The sequence below is a fragment of the Mustelus asterias genome, chromosome 11 (assembly GCF_964213995.1).
Source record: "Mustelus asterias chromosome 11, sMusAst1.hap1.1, whole genome shotgun sequence".
NCBI classification, from domain to species: Eukaryota; Metazoa; Chordata; class Chondrichthyes; order Carcharhiniformes; family Triakidae; genus Mustelus; species Mustelus asterias.
This window is the reverse complement of record NC_135811.1, coordinates 102,008,577-102,031,975: the sequence shown is the minus strand read 5'-3', so window position 1 is coordinate 102,031,975 and position 23,399 is coordinate 102,008,577. Positions and strand designations below refer to the sequence as shown.

General features: G+C 43.3%; 1 protein-coding gene across 1 annotated transcript in view; it reads right to left on the bottom strand.

Moving 5' to 3' along the window:
• Positions 1-19,865: 19,865 nt before the first annotated feature.
• Positions 19,866-23,399, bottom strand: part of LOC144500743 (F-box/LRR-repeat protein 20-like) — a 147,333-nt gene continuing 143,799 nt past the window's right edge. Inside the window, 2 exon segments of the mRNA XM_078224137.1 lie at positions 19,866-21,395; positions 22,684-22,896. Coding sequence (XP_078080263.1) covers positions 21,288-21,395; positions 22,684-22,896 — 321 coding nt within the window. The 3' untranslated portion in view covers positions 19,866-21,287.

The window sequence follows — 23,399 nt, the reverse complement described above, 5'->3', positions numbered from 1 at the left end:
TTCCAACGTTAATGTCAATCCAATGACTTGTAGGTAATTCATATTTAATCATTGTAAAAATGTAAACATTTTATATCAGAGATGTTGAAGTCACATTTGTTTTTTACACATATAAGTAATGAAGACATAAATAAAAAGGATTACAACACTCCAGAACAGTCCTTTCTTTGTGACAGAGGTTTCTCATGTCAGGTTGATAGCAGATACCAGTGTTTTTTTATTTATCCACTGAGATTTATGGGGTTGACTAATTTGCAGAAACCCCTCCAATTGTAGATCACAAGCTTTCAGAGCACTGCTCCTTCCTCACCCGATGAAGGGGCAGCGCTCCGAAAGCTCGTGATTCTAAATAAACCTGTTGGACTTTTAACCTGGCGCTGAGAGACTTCTTACTGTGCCCACCCAAGTCCAACGCCGGCATCTCCACACCAATTGTAAATGACATCAGGTTCTAGAGACATAACCACATGGCAAGAACGAACACTTTAAATGATGAATTCCGAAAGTTTATTAACCATTCAAAAGGTGCCAATTCAGAAAGATTAAAAAAAGCAAAGGGTCAACAACAGCAATTAGCAGTAATTAACACTGAGAGGAGAAAGCTGAACTTTAACAAAGAAGACTTCTTATCACCCTTCTCAGAGTGAATGGTAAAGTGATGACATCAAAGACAGCCCTCAGCACCTCGTTCTCTTTTCACCTCTCTTCCTTTCCCCAAAATGGCTTCTCGGGATCCTCTATTTTTAAAAATCTACCTTAAAATATTGAAAGGCCACTTTAGCCAATTGTTGGAGAAATAGCCAATAATGAAATTAGAGTTAGCCCATTGGTTTTAAGCTTGATACGCATTTTGGGCGGGATTTTACTGCCCCGCTCAGGCGAGACCCGAAATTCCCGCCCGGAGGTCAACAGACATTTCCATTGTCTGCCCCTCGCCCACTCCAATTCTGTGGCGGACAGGCCGTAAAATTGTCTCAGTGTTAAAACAACACTTCTTTGCCAACTACATCTCTTGACTTGAGGTAGGCTTGGGTCCTCCACCAATGATTGATCAACATGCTGTTTGTTGTCTGGAGCTGAGCTCCCATAGACAAGTCTCATTCAGTCTTTCCCCAATCAAGGTTAACATTCATATCACCTCTTTACTCGGTGATATGAGAAACACATATTAATTCCTTCCTCTGTATTAATGCTCAAGTGTTAATAATATGCTCAGTAAGAAGTCTCACAACACCAGGTTAAAGTCCAACAGGTTTATTTGGAATCATGAGCTTTCAGAGCGCTGCCCCTTCATCAGGTGAGTCAGCGCTCCGAAAGCTTCCAAATAAACCTGTTGGACTTTAACCTGGTGTTTGAGACTTCTTATTGTGCCCACCCCAGTCCAATGTCAGCATCTCCACATCATAATAATGCTTTTTATTGAGGAAGTTATAAACATTTGTGTTCCACATTATATTTCCAGCCTAACATATCTATTCATGAATTACTTATTTAATTGTCTCACAATTAAGGCCGTCTTCTTATTGGTTTAGTTTTAATTAAAACATCTCCCATCAGTTTCAGCTAAGAATATGTTAATTCAAACCATAAAATGAAAACTACAAAATGATTGTCTCATAAACTGAAGCTACCAACACAGGCGAGCAGATTGTCTAATTGGCATTTGGTTATAGAATTAGGAATGATTGGAAGATGCTCCAAATCTCCCTCTACTGGCTCATTCAGGCTTGTTCTTCATTCAACTCTCACTTAATCTGCAGCTTTTTCCTCTCCATCTGTTGAACTTTACTTATGGGCCACACTGCCATTGGTGCCATGACCAGTCTGGCATCTCGTCAAAGTGCCCGAATGGGGATGTGTCACTGATCTCACTGTGGATTGACCGCATCCATGTTTCAAGATGGTGCCAGAGTGTGGCGAATCTTTGCGAGCTATGGTGGCATAGCGGTTAGCACTGCTGCCTCACAGCGCCAGGCACCCAGGTTCAATTCCCAGCTTGGGTCACTGTCTGTGTGGAGCTTGCACGTTCTCCCCATGTCTGCGTGGGTTTCCTCCGGGTGCTCCGGTTTCCTGCCACAGTCCAAAGATGTGCGTGTTAGGTGGATTGGCCATGTTAAATTGCCCCTTAGTGTTAGGCAGACTAGCTAGGGTAAATGCATGGGGTTATGGGGATAGGGCCTGGGTGGGATTGTGGTCAGTGCAAACTCAATGGGCCGAATGGCCTCCTGCACTGTAGGATTCTATGATTCTATGTATGGTACAATTTGTATGGATAGCACGCAAAACAATACTTTTCACTGTCTCTCGTTACATGTGACAATAAATCAAATCTTACTCGTATGTGGAAGCCTGGTCAGTAAATACAAACAGGCAACTGACCATGGATGGGTTCAGTCCCTTCCTCAATAAGTGTCTGAAAACCTGAGCTTTCCAAATGGGTAACAGCAGTGGAAACCCTGGTTGATACAATATGAACAGTGCAACTTAAAACGAGAATCCATAGAATCTTTACCATGCAGAAGGAAGCCATTCGGCCCATCGGGTCTGCATGGACTCTCTCTAACAAGAGTACTTTACCAAAGTTTTTTCTCCCATCCTATCCCCACACATGTACCATGTCTAATCCATCTTACACTTGAACTTCTTGGGACACTAAGGGACAATTTAGTTAAAAGCAAAATACTGCAGATGCCGGAATTTGAAACAGAAAATGCTGGAAAATCTCAGCAGGTCTGACAGCGTCTGTGGGGAGAGAATAGAGCCAACGTTTCGAGTCTGGATGACCCTTCGTCAGAGCAGGGGCAATTCAGGATGGCCAATCCACCTAACCTGCCCATCTTTGGACTGTGGGAGGAAACCAGAGCACCCAGAGGAAACTCATGCAGACACGGGGAGAATGTGCAAACTCCCCACAGACAGTGATCCGAGGCCGGGAATTGAACTTGGGTCCCTGGCGCTGTGAGGCTATGGTGCTAACCACTGTGCCACCGAGGTTTCTCTCTTTCCCACTCCCTAACAGCATCAAACTGCAACAACTCCTCATTCACATAATGTACTTTGATTTGATTTGATTTATTATCGTCATATGTATTAACACACAGTGAAAAATATTGTTTCTTGCGCGCTATACAGACAAAACATACCGTACATAGAGAAGGAAACGAGAGAGTGCAGAATCTAGTGTTACACTACACTACAGGAACACTAGCTGACAAAGTAGTGCATAAAGTAACAAATATGTTCTTTGGGAATCTTGAGGAAATATGTTAGAACGAATAGTGAAAAGTCCCACATGTGTCACTGGTTTATAATTGCCAGCTTGCACTTCCCTGACCCGCACAATTGAAACAAAAACAAAAATTGATGGGAAAACTCAGGTCAGACGTCATCGATGGAGAGGGAGCTGGAAATATAAGCGTTAAGCCAGCGGAAGGATTCACGGGCCAGAGGAACCAAGGGGAAACTCTACCATTGGGTGGAAGGCAGTGGGGATTGAATAATAAAAGATTTCACGATGCAAGGAGAACATTAATGCTGATTTGGCAAAACAAGGTTGTGTACAAATGAGACACGGATAGCTACGTAAAAACCTTCTGAATGCAACATGAAGGGATAAAGAAACGAGACATCCCAGCAAAAAGAAAAAGAAACACCAAACAAAATGAAGGCAGCTGGCAGGGAAAGGGGTTGTGGAAAAGGGAGTGGGCGTTAGGGGTGACTGAGGGGTGCACTAAGGCGTCCCAACAGAATGCTGGAAGGGGAGAGCAGGGGAAGATGGATTTGGTGGAAGCATCCCACAGGAGTTGGTAGAACTTGTGGGGAGATGTAACACCCGTCCTTTCACCTCCTCGCTTCTTACTGCCCAAGACCCCAAACACACCTTCCAAGTGGAAGCAATTTAGTTGTACGTCTTTCAAGTTACACTCGCTGTTTACAACGTAGCCCCTTCTATCTTGGAGAGAACAAATGGAGACCGGGTGACGGCTTTGCAGAAACACCTCTGTTCAGTCCAAAGGCCCTGAGCTTCCATTGCTTGATGAAGAAATGGATAGATTTCTAGACACTAAAGACGTCAAGAGGTTTGTGGAGAAAGTGGGAGTACGGCATTGAGATAGAGGATCAGCCTCGATCATATTAAATGGGGGAACAGGCTTGATGGGCCGAATGGCCTACTCTTGCTTCTTTTTTCTAGGTTTCGATGCTTCTCATTTAATTATTTCAATTTGGCACCCTACGGTCTGCTGGACTCAAGATTGAGGTTGACAACTTAGATCATAACTGCACCTTTATCTTGTTCCATGTTTCTTTTTCTCTTTTTATTTTACTTTTGTTGGAATATCTTGGCTTGTTTCTTTCTTTATCCAACACATTGCATTCAGATGGTTTGTATGCAGACACTTACACCTCATTTGGACACGACCTTTAATACATCCATTATCTCTCTCTGGCTGATGCAGCGTGAAATCTTTTGTCATTTAATCTCCCCTAGCCTCCACCCTATCACAGGCCTTCTCTTTTCTTCTTCCTGCCCCGTTCCACTGGCTGAAAAACTCCTACGTTTCTCCAGTTCTGATGAAAGGTCATTAAGCCGAAACATTTGCTATGTTGCTCATAGAATCAGTAAGAAGTTTAACAACACCAGGTTAAAGTCCAACAGGTTTATTTGGTAGCAAAAGCCACACAAGCTTTCATAGAATCTACAGTGCAGAAGGAGGCCACTGACCAATCGAGCCTGCACTGACAACAATCCCACCCAGGTCCTGTCCTATCCCCATAACCCCATATATTTTACCCTCCTAGTCCCCCTGAAATTAAGGGGCAATTTATCCTGGACAATCAACCTTACCCGCACATTTTTGGACTGTGGGAGGAAACCGGAGTACCCGGAGGAAGCCCACACAGACACAGGGAAAACGTGCAAACTCCGCATAGACAGTGACCCAAGGCAGGAATTGAACTCGGATCCCTCTCCACAGACAATTCCTGGCCTGAGTTTTTCCAATGTAGAGATGCCGGCGTTGGACTGGGGTAAACACAGTAAGAAGTTTAACAACACCAGGTTAAAGTCCAACAGGTTTATTTGGTAGCAAAAGCCATACAAGCTTTCCGAGCCCCAAGCCCCTTCTTCAGGTGAGTGGGAATTCTGTTCACAAACAGGGCATATAAAGACACAAACTCAATTTACATGAATTTACATGATTAGCTGTAAGCATTCGCATTCCAACCATTATTCATGTAAATTGAGTTTGTGTCTTTATATGCCCTGTTTGTGAACAGAATTCCCACTCACCTGAAGAAGGGGCTTGGGGCTCCGAAAGCTTGTGTGGCTTTTGCTATCAAATAAACCTGTTGGACTTTAACCTGGTGTTGTTAAACTTCTTATTGAGTTTTTCCAGCAATTTTTTGTTTCAGATTTCCAGCATCTGCAGTATTCTGCTTTTGTACAATTGAAATAAGTTGCTTTGTCTGCTATCTTACCTGGTCGCAGAATCACTATCGCAATCATCTTTCACTCTTCCAGTAAGTAAGGGCAGGTTTACTTTTCAGGATTGTTTAGACATCAGGATTAGACAGGGTAGATGCAGGGAGGATGTTCCCAATGGTGGGGGAGTCCAGAACCAGGGGTCACAGTCTGAGGATTCAGGATAGAGCATTTAGGACAGAGGTGAGGAGACATTTCTTCACCCAAAGAGTGGTGAGCCTGTGGAATTCATCACTACAGGAAGTAATTGATGCCAAAACATTGAAGGCATTCAAGAGACAGCTGGATATAGCACTTGGGGCAAATGGGATCAAAGGTTATGGGGAGAAAGCAGGATTGAGTTGGATGATCAGCCATGATTGTGATGAATGGTGAAGCAGGCTCGAAGGGCCAAATGGCCTCCTCCTGCTCCTATCTTCCACGTTTCTGTTTCTGTCAGCTTGTCTGACCAAACAGGAATGCGCCAAGGTGGTCAATTTCCAAGTAGAAATTTCAAAATATGGCTCGAACAGAAACATTATTGCTTCCATAAATCTAACAATTTGTATACCTGGCATGGGTGAAACCATGATCAGGCAGGGGACGGGGCTAGCCCATTGCACTGGGGGTGTGCTGACCTGTGCGATGGTGGTTTGCCCAAGCTAGGGCAGAGTAAAGGATCAGGGTAGCCAATGAGGTTAAACTGAGGCTTTACCTGATGCAATGATTCAAAGCCATCTCGGTCTTTTGGCTAAGATGAAGTATTAGATCAAGCCCAGGATGGGGTGCAAAGCCTCATCCTGTCAGCTTGGATCTTGTTTGATGGAGTCCAAGATGGGATACAATGTCTTGCCTCCTGTCAGCGTGAATCTGATTTAAAGTTAAAGTTTATTTATTAGTGTCACAAGTAGGCTTACATTAACACTGGGTTACTGTACAAATCCCCTAATCACCACACTCCGAGTACACGGAGGGAGAATTTAGGATGACCAATGCACTTAAGCAGCACATCTTTCAGACTGAGAAAGGAAATTGGGGCACCCAGAGGCCACCCACGCAGGCATGGGGAGAACCTGCAGATTCCGTACAGAAAGTGACCCAAGCTGGGAATCGAACCCGGGTCCCTGGCACTGTGAGGCAGCATTGCTAACCACTGTGCCACCGTGCCGCCCTCATGTGGGGACCATGATTGGACTTGATTTGAATTGGCTTTTTTGATGAGAATAAAAGTACCAAAAAAGTATATAAAACAAGCAAAATGAAACAAAGAAAAGTCTCACAAAATCTCCACAGCACAATGTCCAAGCGTATTGCAAATGTATCAATAACTTTCTCTACTCACTGAATATTTAGGAGTGCAGCCTCAATTTATCAATGGAAATACAATGGCATTTTAAATGGGAAAGTCCAGAGTTTAGGGTCTGTGTCCATGGTCCCTAAATAGGCTGATCCCGGAATCTCAAAAAGTCGGTTTTTGTTGCATGCCGAATCATGTCAAATGTGCGCGAGAGTCGCGATTCTCGTAATGACAAGCGAATCGTGCCAAAAATCCACAAGATTCCAGCAATGGGTGGCAGAGTTTTGGATAATGTCGTAGGAGAATTCGGGGACACAATAACTACTTCGATAAGGCGCAAGGAAGTTTTTATTTTTTTTCAAAAATCATCATCCTTATTTATTCACTGGATCCAAATCTCTGAAGCCAAGTGAAAGCCTCCTCATTTGCTAAGTTTAAGATGTAGTCCAGCACTTCAGCAATGGGGGCACTCCTTGATAATGTGCAACACTGCTTGCGTCTCTCCACAAGTGCATGCCAAGGCTCTCTGATAACTGATTACTAAACAGGTGGCAAGGATTCCTTGACTATTTCCAAAAGGAAATAAGTTGCTGAAAGAGAAGAACATTTCAGGTAATAAAAGCCAAGCTACGGATCAGCTTGATATAGGGAAGATCCCTTAATTATCATTATTTCCTGGGTATTAATTACCTTGGTGTTGCCCATGTATTTGATATATATAAATGATATAGATAAGAATGTGGGGGGAATGATAAGTAAGTTTGCAGATGACACCAAGGTTGGTAGGGTGGTTAATGGTAAAGAAGGTCGTAGGTTACAGGAAGATATCGATGGGTTGGTCAGATGGGTAGAGAACTAGTTGATGGTATTTAACCCTGATAAGTGCGAGGTGATGCACTTTTTAAGAAGTAGCAAGAACAAGGGAATATTTAAAGAATGGCAGGACACTAGGATGCTCAGAGGATTAGATGGATCTTGGGAGTTCTTATTCACAAATCCCTGAAGGCAGCAGAGCAGGTGAATAAGGTAAAGAAGGCATATGGGACACTTGCTTTTATTGGTCGTGGCATAGAGGGTGAGAGTAAGGAGGTAATGTTGGAGCTGTACAGAACGCCGGTTAGGCCACAGCTGGAGTACCGTGTGCAATTCTGGTCACCTCTGTAGGAAGGATGTGATTTCACTAGAGGCGGTACAGAGGAGATTCACCAGGATGCTGCCTGGAATGGAGCAGTGAACTATAAAGAGAGACTGGATAGGTTTGGATTGTTTTCTCTGGAGCAGAGAAGGCTGAGGAGGGACATGATTGAGGCGTATAAGATTATGAGGAGTATGAACAAGGTGAAAAGGAAACAGCTGTTCCCATTGGTTGAGGCGCCAACCACAAGGGGACATGGTTTTAAGGCAGGGGCAGAAGGTTCAGAGGGGATTTGAGAAAAAAAATCACTCAGATGGTGGAGGGAATCGGGAATGCACTGCCTGGGAAGGTAGTGGAGGCTGGAAACCTTACAACCTTTAAAAAGGATTTGGATGAGCACTTAAAATATCATAACAATCAAGGATTTGGGACAAGCATTGGGAAATGGGATTAGAGTGCCTCAAGTGGTAGTTACTGTTGGTGCAGACTCGATGGGCTGAATGGCCTTTTCTGCACTGTATGACTCTGTGACTTAGGGGTTCACAGAGTAAACTCCTCAGATTTTTCCTGTTCCAAAATAGGCAGTTTGCTTCTATCTTGTTTGCCTCTCAGTGAGGCTCTCGGTCAGTGTTGTGTAACACTCCCAAAATCCCGGGGAGCAAGGCTTAATGGACCAGATAGATGGTTCAGGTGAGATGTTAACCCAAGGATCCATTTGTTCCCTCAGGTGAAGAATAAAAAAAGCCACCACACTGTCCCTAGAAAAGCAGTGTCCAGACCAATATTTATCTTTCAACCAACATTATCCACTAATGTAGATTATCTATTTATTTAATTACTGTTTGTAGGATTTTTTTCTGTTTGCACATTGGCTGCTGTGTATCCTACAACAGTAAATACACTTAATTGCTTGTGAAGTGCTTTGGGATGTTTCCAGGTTGTGAAAGACAGTGCAATAATTGCAAGTTCCTTCTTCCTCTGGGCTCGGAATAGGTTTTACTATGCTGTACATTAGCTGTATGCTAAACAAACCTCCCATTAAACTAGCACATTTCTACATTAAAGATGCTATATATATATATATCCTAAAGCAGGCCCACTGGAGAATGAAACAGACAGAGTTGAAAAGGAGTGTTCGTTTTAGGAAGAAAATTAGGTTGTGTAAGCATGAAGGTGACAAATGGAATAGAACAGGCATGAGTGTGAGAGCAGACACAGGGCGGAATTGTCCCAAAAGTTGACATAGCCTGATTTTAGGTGGGGAAAGTGGCGTTTAACTCACTGATGGTAATGGTGGCTTTTTCAACTGTACTGTGTGGCACTTATCCCAAAGAATTGCACATGTTCTACACTATCACTGACTGGCAGCCTCTGATTCACCTGCTTCTCCACCACCTCAGTAATGCAATGATCTGGGCACCACAGTTAAAGGCCACCCCTGCACATAGCGAGCACATCGGCCACTGGGTAGTCATGGCTGCCAAAGTCAAGAAGCATACTGCCCTGAAATTCACCCTCGAGCACGTATTGGACCTTATGGAGGCCCACTGCGATGTACTCCACCCAAAGACCTGGAAGTAAGGTCACCAGTTGTCAGTGTCAAAGCCCAATGCAGAAGAGGACAGCCATCCAGTGCTGAAAAAAGATGAACGATCTCCTCTCTTCCACCAGGGTAAGTCATTCTTCTCATCACTCAGCCACAGGGATCTCACACACCAGCTCAAAGGACACCATCACTCTTTCCCATACACATCTTCGTTTCCCCTGTGGGTCATGTCCTCATCACCTCCATGGCCCCACTCACCATCCACACATGCCAGGCATCCTCATCATCTGCCCTCTCTCCATCTGTCTTCATACAGAACCAGCTGGTACAGAACAAAAGGGAGAGGTCCCAAACAGGTGGAGGGAAGGCTGAACTCAAGATCCTGACTGACCTTGAGCCAGAGTGCCTCAGCTGACCAGAGAGGATGTACTCCGTTCTTGTACTGCTGGGGAGGTCGGCAGTGTTCAACCAAGTGAGGATCCAACACTGTAGCATCCATCAGACTACCATGCTGCAAGTGATGGCTGATCAGACAGTGGTTTAGTTTCACTTACCCGCTTTTGCTACCAAATAAACCTGTTGGACTTTAACCTGGTGTTGTTAAACTTCTTACTGTGTTTACCCCAGTCCAACGCCGGCATCTCCACATCGGAAAAACTCAGGCCAGGAATTGTCTGTGGAGAGGGATCCGAGTTCAATTCCTGCCTTGGGTCACTGTCTATGCGGAGTTTGCACATTCTCCCTGTGTCTGTGTGGGTTTCCTCCAGGTACTCCGGTTTCCTCCCACAGTCCAAAAATGTGTGGGTAAGGTTGATTGTCCAGGATAAATTGCCCCTTAATTTCAGGGGGACTAGGAGGGTAAAATATGTGGGGTTATGGGGATAGGACAGGACCTGGGTGGGATTGTTGTCAGTGCAGGCTCGATTGGTCGTCAGTGCAGGCTCGATTGGTCAGTGGCCTCCTTCTGCACTGTAGATTCTATGAGCAACATAGCAAATGTTTCGGCTTAATGACCTTTCATCAGAACTGGAGAAACGTAGGAGTTTTTCAGCCAGTGGAACGGGGCAGGAAGAAGAAAAGAGAAGGCCTGTGATAGGGTGGAGGCTAGGGGAGATTAAATGACAAAAGATTTCACGCTGCATCAGCCAGAGAGAGATAATGGATGTATTAAAGGTCGTGTCCAAATGAGGTGTAAGTGTCTGCGTACAAACCATCTGAATGCAATGTGTTGGATAAAGAAAGAAACAAGCCAAGATATTCCAACAAAAGTAAAATAAAAAGAGAAAAAGAAACATGGAACAAGATAAAGGTGCAGTTATGATCTAAGTTGTCAACCTCAATCTTGAGTCCAGCAGACCGTAGGGTGCCAAATTGAAATAATTAATTGAGAAGCACCGAAATCTAGAAAAAAGAAGCAAGAGTAGGCCATTCGGCCCATCAAGCCTGTTCCCCCATTTAATATGATCGAGGCTGATCCTCTATCTCAATGCCATACTCCCACTTTCTCCACAAACCTCTTGACGTTTTTAGTGTCTAGAAATCTATCCATTTCTTCATCAAGCAATGGAAGCTCAGGGCCTTTGGACTGAACAGACGTGTTTCTGCAAAGCCGTCACCCGGTCTCCATTTGTTCTCTCCAAGATAGAAGGGGCTACGTTGTAAACAGCGAGTGTAACTTGAAAGACGTACAACTAAATTGCTCCCACTTGGAAGGTGTGTTTGGGGTCTTGGGCAGAAAGAAGCGAGGAGGTGAAAGTTCGGGTGTTACATCTCCTCACAAGTTCTACCAACTCCTGTGGGATGCTTCCACCAAATCCATCTTCCCCTGCTCTCCCCTTCCAGCATTCTGTTGGGACGCCTTAGTGCACTCCTCAGTCACCCCTAATGCCCACTCCCTTTTCCACAACCCCTTTCCCTGCCAGCTGCCTTCATTTTGTTTGGTGTTTCTTTTTCTTTTTGCTGGGATGTCTCGTTTCTTTATCCCTTCATGTTGCATTCAGAAGGTTTTTAACGTAGCTATCCGTGTCTCATTTGTACACAACCTTGTTTTGCCAAATCAGCATTAATGTTCTCCTTGCATCGTGAAATCTTTTATTATTCAATCCCCACTGCCTTCCACCCAATGGTAGAGTTTCCCCTTGGTTTCTCTGGCCCGTCAATCCTTCCGCTGGCTTAACGCTTATCTTTCCAGCTCCCTCTCCATCGATGACGTCTGACCTGAGTTTTCCCATCAATTTTTGTTTTTGTTTCAATTGTGCGGGTCAGGGGAGTGCAAGCTGGCAATTATAAACCAGTGACGCATGTGGGACGTTTCACTATTCGTTCTAACATATTTCCTCAAGATTCACAAAGAACATATTTGTTACTTTATGCACTACTTTGTCAGCTAGTGTTCCTGTAGTGTAGTGTAACACTAGATTCTGCACTCTCTCATTTCCTTCTCTATGTATGGTATGTTTTGTCTGTATAGCGCGCAAGAAACAATACTTTTCACTGTGTTAATACATATGACAATAATAAATCAAATCAAAATACATTATGTGAATGAGGGGTTGTTGCAGTTTGATGCTGTTAGTGTTAGGGAGTGGGAAAGAGAGAAACCTCGGTGGCAGAGTGGTTAGCACCATAGCCTCACAGCGCCAGGGACCCAGGTTCAATTCCCGGCCTCGGATCACTGTCTGTGGGGAGTTTGCACATTCTCCCCATGTCTGCATGAGTTTCCTCTGGGTGCTCAGATTTCCTCCCACAGTCCAAAGATGGGCAGGTTAGGTGGATTGGCCATCCTGAATTGCCCCTGCTCTGACGAAGGGTCATCCAGACTCGAAACGTTGGCTCTATTCTCTCCCCACAGACGTTGCCAGACCTGCTGAGATTTTCCAGCATTTTCTGTTTCAAATTCCAGCATCTGCAGTATTTTGCTTTTAACTAAATTGTCCCTTCGTGTCCCAAGAAGTTTAAGTGTAAGATGGATTAGCCATGGTACACGTGTGGGGATAGGATGGGAGAAAAGACTTTGGTAAAGTACTCTTGTTAGAGAGTGTCCATGCAGACCCAATGGGCCGAATGGCTTCCTTCTGCACGGTAAAGATTCTATGGATTCTCAACAAAAAAAAAAGCCACACAGTAAAGGAAATACTCCACTATTTAATACATTGGCATTATATTATGAACACTCAGTGTTTGAGAATATTAGCACAGATTACAATATAATTGGAATACAGTATGTACAACACAGGTTTTTATATAAGGGATTGAACAAGATTTCAACCTATTTACCAAATGTAACATTTAAATGTAACATGTTCTTTCAAAGCCTGAAACACAAATTGTCAGGTTATTTCTCATTAGTGAGGCCTGCATGGATTCATTGCAGCAATGAAATGGCCCGACCCACCTCGATATTGAGAAACGAGGCTGACAGCTGACAGTCTTCACTCACTTTAGTGGTTGAAACTCGACGAAGGGTAGAAACATTTAAAAAAAGGAAGGAAAAGAAAACTGCAGATTCAACACTGATTTTCAGAAAATTACACATGGGAATGGTCAAGAGAAAAAAAAACGCACCAAACATTTAATCACAGGTTTATATGCATCCAATCTATGGACAGTCCCACCAGGCGTGACATACACAGGAACTACACAGGAGGAAGAAACTTATCACACATCAGTTTAACACCAGGGGACAACCTCTGACATTATTTTGCTGGGTAACCGTACAGGCCTCACTGTAAACTGGCTCTGGACCCCAGGTTTTGTTAGAAACTCATTTAATTCTCATTTCGCAGAGGAAAATAACACTAATGTAGAAAAAAAAAACGCAGAGAAAAAATATGGTTCTACACATCTGCGTACTCTCCAACCACTTGCCGTTACTGAAGTGTATCAACATTCCTTCCACAGGTAGCGGGCACTGGGACCAGAGTACAACTGCCAGGAGTCACAGCCTCAATAACTAATGACTTTAATCTCTCGCATAATTTATAAAGAGAATAACCTTGATGATTAAGGCCGCACACCACGCTATTGAATTTTTTTTTTTTTAATTTTTCCTCTTCCTTTTTACAAAATATGTACATTCTTAAAATGATTTTTCTTCAAGTAACCTTACCTTGCATAAGTAAATGAACTGTACTGTTTCATCGGACATGTTAAAACAATGTTTCAGCTCCTTAAGATTATGCTGTAGCTTTAGAAAGGTAGTAATTTTTTCTTCTGATCAGGTTAACCCTTTCACCCACTCTCTACATCACATCAAAGTCTCTTCATTACAGCAAGGCCCTCAGTTTATGTCACAGGTTGAGCATGTACCAATAGGCGCACACTAGAACGCTTCTGCGCGCACATGGCGGTTTTTACACCGCATCTTCGATTTAACTTCAGTTTGCGAGTTCTCTCCCCCTCCTCCCCTGATGGCTTGACTCAAATTGAGTTAAGGCTCCCTCGGACAAGCTGCCATTCACACACACACACACGCCTCTGCAGACTGTTTAACGATGATGGACCTCACAGCCAGGTCTACCTACCCAACATCCAACCCAAAAGTACAGATCATTGCAAGGCTGTCAGGAATCAGACTTTCCTGCCCGATTTCTCCATTTCCTGGTCTAGGGAATGGAGTCTAAATTCAGGTCCCAGTTGATCATCCAGGAAACTCAATTCAATTGTCTCATTCATACTTAAGAATTTTTTCCCTGGGGGGCGGGGGATTGGAGGCTGAAAGCATTGAAAATATAGGCAGGCAACAGACTTTAAAATCAAAGGCTGCAATGCTTTTCCACAGCAGGAGGCCCGATTGCTTTTGCCTGTGATGGTTCCAATCAACATTCCTGGGCATTTTTCTCATTTTGAATCCAATTTTAACTCATAATAACTTTAAAAATGAAACATGTTGGGTGATCATTTTTATTCACTTCAACTACCTCAACAAATCTGTCAAACTGTAAAACGATTTAAAAGCCACTTAATTCCTACATTTTCCACTCGCGGTCTAAAGATATTCTAATGTTTAATGAGTTGCACATGTGAGATTGCAGTGACCATGCCGAGTACAGGGTCTAACAGCAACACCTCAGACCTGGCTTTAAGCTGGCCCAGAAGGCAGCTATTGTTCTCTATTCTGTAATGTCGCATTGTAAGGAGGTTCTCTGTCTCCCGACAACACAAACCCCCATCCAACCAGAAAACATCTAACCCTATGGTGCTTACATTGTGTTTCGCTGTGGATTACTCACTATTTCCAATATGCGTCACTCAATTTCAAATGGAAATAACAATTGCACAGCAAAGCTTTGCAGCTGAAACAGTTAAACATCAAGACCAATCGATCTCACCACATAACGTTGCTTGCTAAACACAGCTTCAGATGAGCAACCGAGCCATAACACTAGTCAACTGGTCAGTCACCAGGATTACCAAGTTAACTCGGTATGAAGGGATAGTTGTGTGTGTTTGAATTCAAAAGCTAAACAAATATTTGCATTCTGGAGAAATGGGCAACACAGTGGTTAGCGCTGCTGCCTCACAGCTCCAGGGACCCAGGTTCGATTCCCGGCCTGGGTCACTGTCAGTGTGGAGTCTACACGGAGTCTGCATGTTCTCCCCATGTCTGTGTGGGTTTCCTCCGGGTGCTCAGGTTTCCTCCAACAGTCCAAAGATGTGCAGGTTAGACGGTTTGACCATACTAGGTTGTGTCTTAGTGTCCCAAGGTGTGGGTGTTAGGGGGATTAGCGGGGTTACGGGGATTGTTGGGGGGGGGGGGATGGGCCTGGGTAATCTGTCAGACTCAATGCTCTGTGCTGACTCAATGGGCCAACTGGCCTCTTCTGCATTATAGGGATTCTATCAAAGCACAGCACAGGCATATCACAAATCAGATCTCCTACTGCATTAACCTTGATTCTGTGCCTTAACAATGTTAGGAAAGCACTCAGCAACTGTCATTATTCTTCCAATGTTTCAGCAGTATTCTCACATTTTACAAGGGATGGCATCTCTCACTGTGCAAATCAACTTTGCACAGAAGCTTTATCCGATGGAGTCTTTCACTTATCTGATCTATGAGGTGCAGAGAAGTCTTTTAACAACACTTCATTTCAACCCACTCCAATGCCACTTCACCATAACCACTCTCTTTCGGCAATTATTCTTTTTTAACCAACACACGATGTGATAGGACGTGGCCTGATGCCTTGGGCTTCCATTCTTCAACACAAACATAATTCTTCATTTTCCTTTGCTGACCCACTCACTCCTCGTCAGTCCCTCCACAAGGAAGGGCTTACGTGAGCTCTGAGTTCTTTCACTGTGTAGAAACTACGGTCGCAGGAGACTCTGAGGGGAAGATGCGGTGGACCATCAACCACACATGCAGGTACGCTAGTCATTTGTATTTGACATCGTCACATTGTGTAGGGAATCAAAGATCCTGATCAGGATCCTCCACTCAGCCAGGGAAATGCAGACCACGGTGCTGGTCTGCTGCACTGACTGACACGACACCTTCCACTCTCATGCTCTTGACAACTCTGCATGTGCTGGGAACGGCAGCATAGGTTTTGTGTTTGTCATGTTAATGAGCAGTGAGGGAACCTTTCCCACTCACTCCAGCTTCAGATAGCTAACTTTCAAAGATCTTGTTGCTGTTTCTTTCATTTTTGAATCCCTCTACATGAATGCTGCTTTGGTGATCCCACCCATAGCAGGGTATTCGGCAATATCTGTTCTTGCATTGGTCAGCTCTGTCTTCTCATAGCTATGTCCACAACATCAAGCCAAGCCCAAAAAGGCTTTAAACGTTAATGTGCAGTAGGGCTTTTACTGCAGAGGATGGTCAAGGTTAATGTTTGTAGTACTGATCTTCCAAACACATAGCAGCTACTTGCCAGATCTACCTTGGGGTTTGGCCTGTTCCTGGAGAGAGAGAGACTCCATCACATCGGGGAAGATGAAGAACATGCTTGGCAAAAAAAGTAGACTCTGCACCGGCCCATTAGAGCAGCACTCTGCTTCCATACCAGCACTCTGCTTCCATACCAGCAATGCTCCTCAATTCAATTCTTTGATATTAATACTTCCAGTGATAACCTGGCCGGGAGTCAGCAAATGCCAGATGGACCCACCTGGCATAACTACCTCAAACTGCAAATGGCACAGATGCCCTGCCATTATATCGAACAATTTGGTTGCATTTCTGGCCAGACGTCGTACTGGTTTTCTATCATTTAGCATCAAGTCCTTGAGGAGATTACCTTTGATTCTCATTAGATGATCCAAGGTCACTCTCCCAAGCACCACTGGAAGTGTACGTTCCTTAAAGATGCAATTGCTAAAGTTTATTCCCGTTCGGTGAGCAGGATCAAGTCTGTTCCATTTGAGATGATGGTTCCATTATGCATTGGAGAAGATTAATTATAGGTAGAAAATCTACCAGTACCAATTGATACAGCTACCAATTTTACCACTGTGGTGCTATTTCAGAGTTATACTGCCATATAACAATTATTGGACAAGCGAGACCAATTAGCCTCTCAGTTTACCTATCCAGAAATACACGCAAGTTCCCTCCCTTATTCCAATAAGAGCACTAATTTAAGATGGACATTATTGATTATGGACGTCCAACTAGACTAGATTGCTATCAGACAAGAAGCTTTCAATCACAACTCATACAAACATAGGAGTAGGCCATTTAACCCAAGTCTGTTCCACCATTCAATATCACCCATCCTCTTACATTTTAACTGCTCGGTGATCTGTTCAGATGCTATGGTATGCAGAATACTGTGACAATATATCATATTTTTCAGTATTTTCCTAACATCATTGTTCTATACTGTGAAACAGGCTTGCATGGGCGTGATAAATATAATTAAAGACAGTTAGAATGCAAGGTTAAAACTTCAGAAAGGGGTTAGGTATGAAAGCAAGCATTTTAAAGTCGAGATGAGCAGGGCTAAAATGGGATACCAGCGAGCAGCAGGAATGTAAATTTGCATTAGGAAGGTAAGGGGTGACTTAAGTGCATCTCAAAAGGAAAGTGTAAATTGGCAAAGATCGTAAATTAATAAAACAAAGAAATGAGTTCATTTTTTATCTAAAAATAGCCATAAAATAACGAGAAGTCTGTATATTTTGGGAAAGGGAACTTCCAAAGGGATGTAAAAACAGTAGATTTAAAGATGAAAGGGGAAAATATATGCGGAGAGAGGCTGAAGGCCGTATAGGTAGGTGTGGCCATGAGATCCTGAAGGGTGTGCGTGCTGAAAAAGACCTGTGGAAAGCAACCTACAGCCTCCTTCAGAGGAGGCAAGTGCTATGTCTGCAGGGTTTTGATACAAGCTTTTGGTTTTCTTGTACGAGTGGAGAGGAAGAAGCCTGTGGAATAGTTCCCTGTTGCAACAGCGGACGTTTGTGGTAATCTTACTGGAATTTTCATAGAGTAAAGCGAAGAGGACTATTGTCTAAAAGGGTTGTTTAGCTTTGAGTTTGGATTAAGCAGAAATCTTGTGGGAAATGTTTGCAGAACCACTGTAAAGTGCAAATGTAATCTTGTGTGTTTAAGGTTTTAAAATAAATGGTTAAACTTATTTAAAAATCACCACAAGTGGTTTGAAATTTTTGCTCCTGACTTAAACACAAATACCTTCTCTTAATCAAATACAAATTGCAAATCATTGTGATAGCCTGTCCCAGTTTCTCTTTGGGATTTGGGCAGCCCAACAGTTACCACCTGTCATATCATAACAATACCCAGACCAAAGCAGGGAATACTCAATGCACAAAGGACAACAAAAGCATACATGAGATCCTGAAGACCATGCCAAAATAGATGGGAGTGTATCTGACAAAACTGGTCTTGCATTAGTGCCCATGGCTGTTGAGTTTGGAATATCTATCAATGTACCAAATGTTTGGCCCTGGACGTGACTCTAGCAGAAGACACAACAACAACCAAGTTTACAGTTTTAGACAAAAAGGTGCAAGAGCCATTGGCAGCAGCTGCAGATGCCTTTCAGATGACTTGATACCCAGAATAAAAAGAGCATACAATACAACTTGCATTTATATTGTGCATTTAACACAGTAAAACATCCCGTGGCGCTGAGAAAGACAGGCAGAGACAAACAACCTACAAGGATATTGTTCAGACCAGAAGATCAGGTTTTAATCTGGAAATACTGAACGGAAGGGCCAAGCAAAAATTCTATCTTTGAGAACCCTGCACAGCTGATCCCACCAAGATCCAGAATCGGAAATACATGGTGGGGTATTATGCTGGAAACAACCTTTTTCTTTTAACTAGCTGATATGTGAACAAAAGCCTCTAGGACTTTGTCAATGGAAAAAGTGCTGGATTAACTGGACGACGCAGGATTGACAGCAGGTTAGCACAAAACAACTCGCAGTGATATTTAACATGTATCCTACCAGCATATTATGAATGTGGCATGCAAACCAGCTGTGGATACAAACAGTTGTTGCTTAAAAGCCCATCAGTAGAAAGGCATTCCCACTAGGTAACATCTAGAACAGGGAGGAATAAAATGTATAGGACAAAAACTAGCAGTTTAGACGATCACAAAGGTATTCAGCTGTAAAGGGAAGCCACACGTGAACTGAAAACAAGTCAAAACCAACAGAAACAAGAGTCTTGAACAGAAGGAGGACACAGCCAGAGGTGGAGCTTTGAAAACGTGCTCCGGCAAGAATATGACAGTTTCTCTCAATTAACTGCTGTATCTTTGGCAGGAAATCGACGTAAACCTGGTCTTGTATAAATGGAAATGTGCAGATGCTGATCTCTCACCAAATGTTACAGCAGCCAACTGGAAGCATCCCTGAAGAAATGTCATCATTTTAAAAAAATAAGGTGTTAACTAGTAGAAAAGAGGCAAAGCTGATTTTTTTTTAAACATGTAAAAATATGAATAGCAAAGAGGATATAAATAAATTCAATAACATACAAATTTTCTTAACATTACTTTCATCTTGCATACAATTGCCAGGAAGGATGTCTCTACTGCAATCAATAGTTTTTGTTCTGCTAAGTATTCCCTGTGCTACTGAATTGTAAAGGACAATTTTGGAGGGACGAGGGTTATTGTCCTCTGCATGTTCCATGGCCAGTTCCACCCACTGCGCCAATATTGTGCCTTTATATTCAGAAGCAGTTTTGATGACTTCTCAATAATTCCAGACTTGCACTGAGATAAACCATAAAGAAAGAAACAGCTCCAACCTTTACTCCAAAATCCAGCCCATAGCATACCTCACACTCCCATGAATAGCTTAACCTCTCAACAAAAAATTATGTCCAGAAGGTGAAAGGTTTGTGGATCTAATGGAATGGGCCCTGGGTTCTTTGACTTAAAATAGACAGAGTTGTACTGTCAGTCATTGGTGAATGCTTTTAGGATTTTTTTTTTTTGCAGTGAAGGTTTAATTCAGGAATGCATCACTGATCTCAGAACATCAAGCAAGGTTCCTGTAAACTCTCAGTAAAATATGAACACAATGATACACGCCTTGCTTCATCATCACCCCCAAATCTCAAATGAAAAACGTGCAGATCCTTCAAGAGGGGACTGTATTCACTGTGCAATTTGATTGTAAAATAGTTATTTGTATTTGGCTCCAGCCCTGACATTGAGATGCGTTCACATTCGAGATCCTATGAAAATGGAAAAACAACTTTTACACTGGTGTGTCTATGGTGCTTTACTTGAAGCAAGAACCACAAGCTAGGGAGTGTCAATGCGAAGTTGTACAGTATCAGTCAAATAGAAATGACTGGAGAAATATTACAACCATAGTTCTGTATTCTTCGAATTACAGAAACCACCATCTTCTTTTGATACTCAGAGCTAATAGAGAACAATCTTGAGCTGTGCAGAGTTTGCTGATCTCAGCTCGGGGAAGGGTAGAATACAACTGGTTTCAGCTGCCCAGAGTTAACTGAAAAGAATTTCCCCTTGGGCTCCTGATCTGAATTTTTACCCAGCAACGCTGACCATGTCAAATGAGGTCAGGTTTGTGACTGAATGGAATCCATCACCCACCCTACAAGCCCAAACACGCTCAAACACCTGACAAAACTCACAGTTGCAACTCACATCAACACTGACTGCTTGTGCGCGGTACGGAAGGTACCACACGCCAAGGAAGGAGTCAATGTGCTCAGGTGGGGAGAGATGAGAACATTTCTTTAAAAGGAAACAAAACAAAGCAGCTAACTTGTGGAGGGCCATGCTCTAGGATCAGCTGTGCAATACTGAATAATATCGGCAAATTGCACTGCTGATAATGCCACCCCACTGCTTCCCTTCCACAGAAGGAATAGCAGGATATCCTGCAGGTTTGGACCAACAAGAAGCTCTGTACAAAACCTTTGAACCAAGAATCCAATTGTACAATTCCCTTCCTTTACCGTGTAAAGTGAGACCAGTGGGCAAAAGGGTTAGTACACAGTTTTAAAGGTGGTTACGTCACACAGCACTCTTGTGCTGCCAGCATAGATTATATAATTCGAAAACAGGTTAAAATTTTTCCCCACTGCAATACATGAAAACCAATTTTTTTTTCAATCCAACATTGATTTAAAAAAAATAAATTATCCATATTCTTGGGAAATCTCTGAATTGAATCATACAGTGACAGAACTAGTATATGGCTGCACCCACTGACATGGGCATCACCCACGCTGTCTTAAACCATGTGAACAGTCACAGCCACAATGATTGGACAGCCTTACTGTACAGTCCAACAATCCACCAGGATCACCACTGATGAGGCATTCAATCGTCTCCATTCTAACGCTATTTAAATAGATTTGGAAAAAAGAAAGCTGGTGTCATAGGACGATGCAGCACTTGCAGAAACGCTGGCGACCACCGCTCACTGATGCAGGAGGGGTCACTGGAGCGAAGTAAGCATGGACTTTGATGTTCGGTAAGTGCGTCTGCAATTTCAAACAAAAACAGGAGGGAATTAGGTCAGAACCAAGTTTATTAATTGAACGTGTTAGAATTATCTGAAGGTTTAGGTCAAAATTGCATCCATCGAGGCCCTATGTTAATAGTTCACATCTATGTGGTACGCGGTTACTAAGGGCATTTACCCACATCATGCGGTCAGGTAATTTTATTTATTCATACATGGGATATTGGCGTCGCTGGCTGGCCAGCATTTATTGTTCATCCCTAGCTGCCTGAGGATAACTGTAATTGAGAATCAACCACATTGCTGGGGCTCTGGAGTCACATGTAGGCCAGACCAGGTAAGGACGGCAGATTTCCTTCTCTAAAGGACATTAGTGAGCCAGATGGGTTTTTCCGACAATCGACAATGGTTTCATGGTCATCAGTAGATTCTTCATTTTTTATTGAATTCAAATTCCACCATTTGCCATGGCGGGATTCGAACCCGGGTTGCCAGAACATTAGCCGAGTTGCTGGATTAATAGTTCAGTGATAATACACTAGGCCATCGCCTCACCCTTTAATGCTTTAAAAAGAGAGGGGTGGTGAGGTGGAAAAATTTAGGTAACGAATTCCTGAGCTGAAAGCCTACGCTGCGGCTCAGTGGGTAGCAAGCACACCTCCCAAGTCAGGGGGTTGTGGGCTCAAATCCCACTTGATCCCATAATCCAGGCTGTTACTCCAGTGCAGCACTGATTATTAACAAAATCCCATTTATCGGTCATGCTGTAATTACAGATCAGTGGCATCAGTGATTCCCACTACTTCGCTTTTTTTCTGTTTACTTTTGATCTCTTGGCGCACAGTTTATAAAGCGTATAGCTGCTGCTTATTTCCTGATCTACTGCCTTTGAGCTTAAACCTACTCCTATCATAGTAAATGACGACCCAAAGATAAGGGTATTAACTATGCACAGAAAAATACTCATGAACACAAAGTACCCAGGGCCACAATGTCTGCCATCCTTCAACTTGCCTCTCCACCAATAAAAGCAGAGATCTGATCTCTGGCCCGACAGAAATTAACTCTCGAAAGAACTCATCTAACGTTTACTTTGGAGAGCGCATATCCACAAAGTAATTAGTTACATCACTATTGTCATTATAAAACGTATCTGATTTGCATGAGAAACATCAAACAAGGCTCACGGGGATACAACAAAAATAATTAAATACAAGGTGTGGGATTGTGGACAAGTAACTAGGTAGCGATTACAATCTAATAAAACAAATATAGCTCAAACGCACAGAAGAGAACATCATGCTTACCCGGAGTCTCTTAATCCCCGCACGCGTTATCTGCTGACAGTCATACAGCTCTATCCTCTCCAGACTGTGACAGTTCTTTAGATGTTCGAGTGATGCGTCAGTGATCAGCGGGCAGTTATCTAACTCTATCACTTCCAGTCTATCATGAGCACAGGCCCCATTCCCAAGATGGCGAATTCCATCGTCGGTGATCAATTCACAGTGCGATAAACTCTGCATAGAAACATCAACTTAATTCGCGCAGCGCTTTCAACTTCAAACTGTCCCGAGCACTTCAGAAAATAGAATTAAATGAGCATATAAAACGATTCCATGCCAGGAAGGAAAGGACTAGGTCGCGGGACTGAAAGCTTGTTTAAAACAAGTTTCAAGAAGATTTATCCAAGGCAGGGTCAGAACTGGACTGGCAGAAGGAATTAGCAAGGATGCTTCGCAAAGTAGTGTTGAGATGGCAAAGAGAGGGGAGGATGCACACAAGGGCCAAATGGGATTGGGAGAGTTGAGGGAAAGATTTAAAATCTAGGACTTTTGGCCGGCGGCACGGTGGTTAGCACTGCTGCCTCACAGCACCAGGGACCCGGGTTCGATTCCCAGCTCGGGTCACTAACTGTGTGGAATCTGTATGTTCTCCCGTGTCTGCGTGGGTTTCCTCCGGGTGCTCCGGTTTCCCCCCTCAGTTTGAAAGACGTACTGATTAGGCGCATTGGCCATGTTAA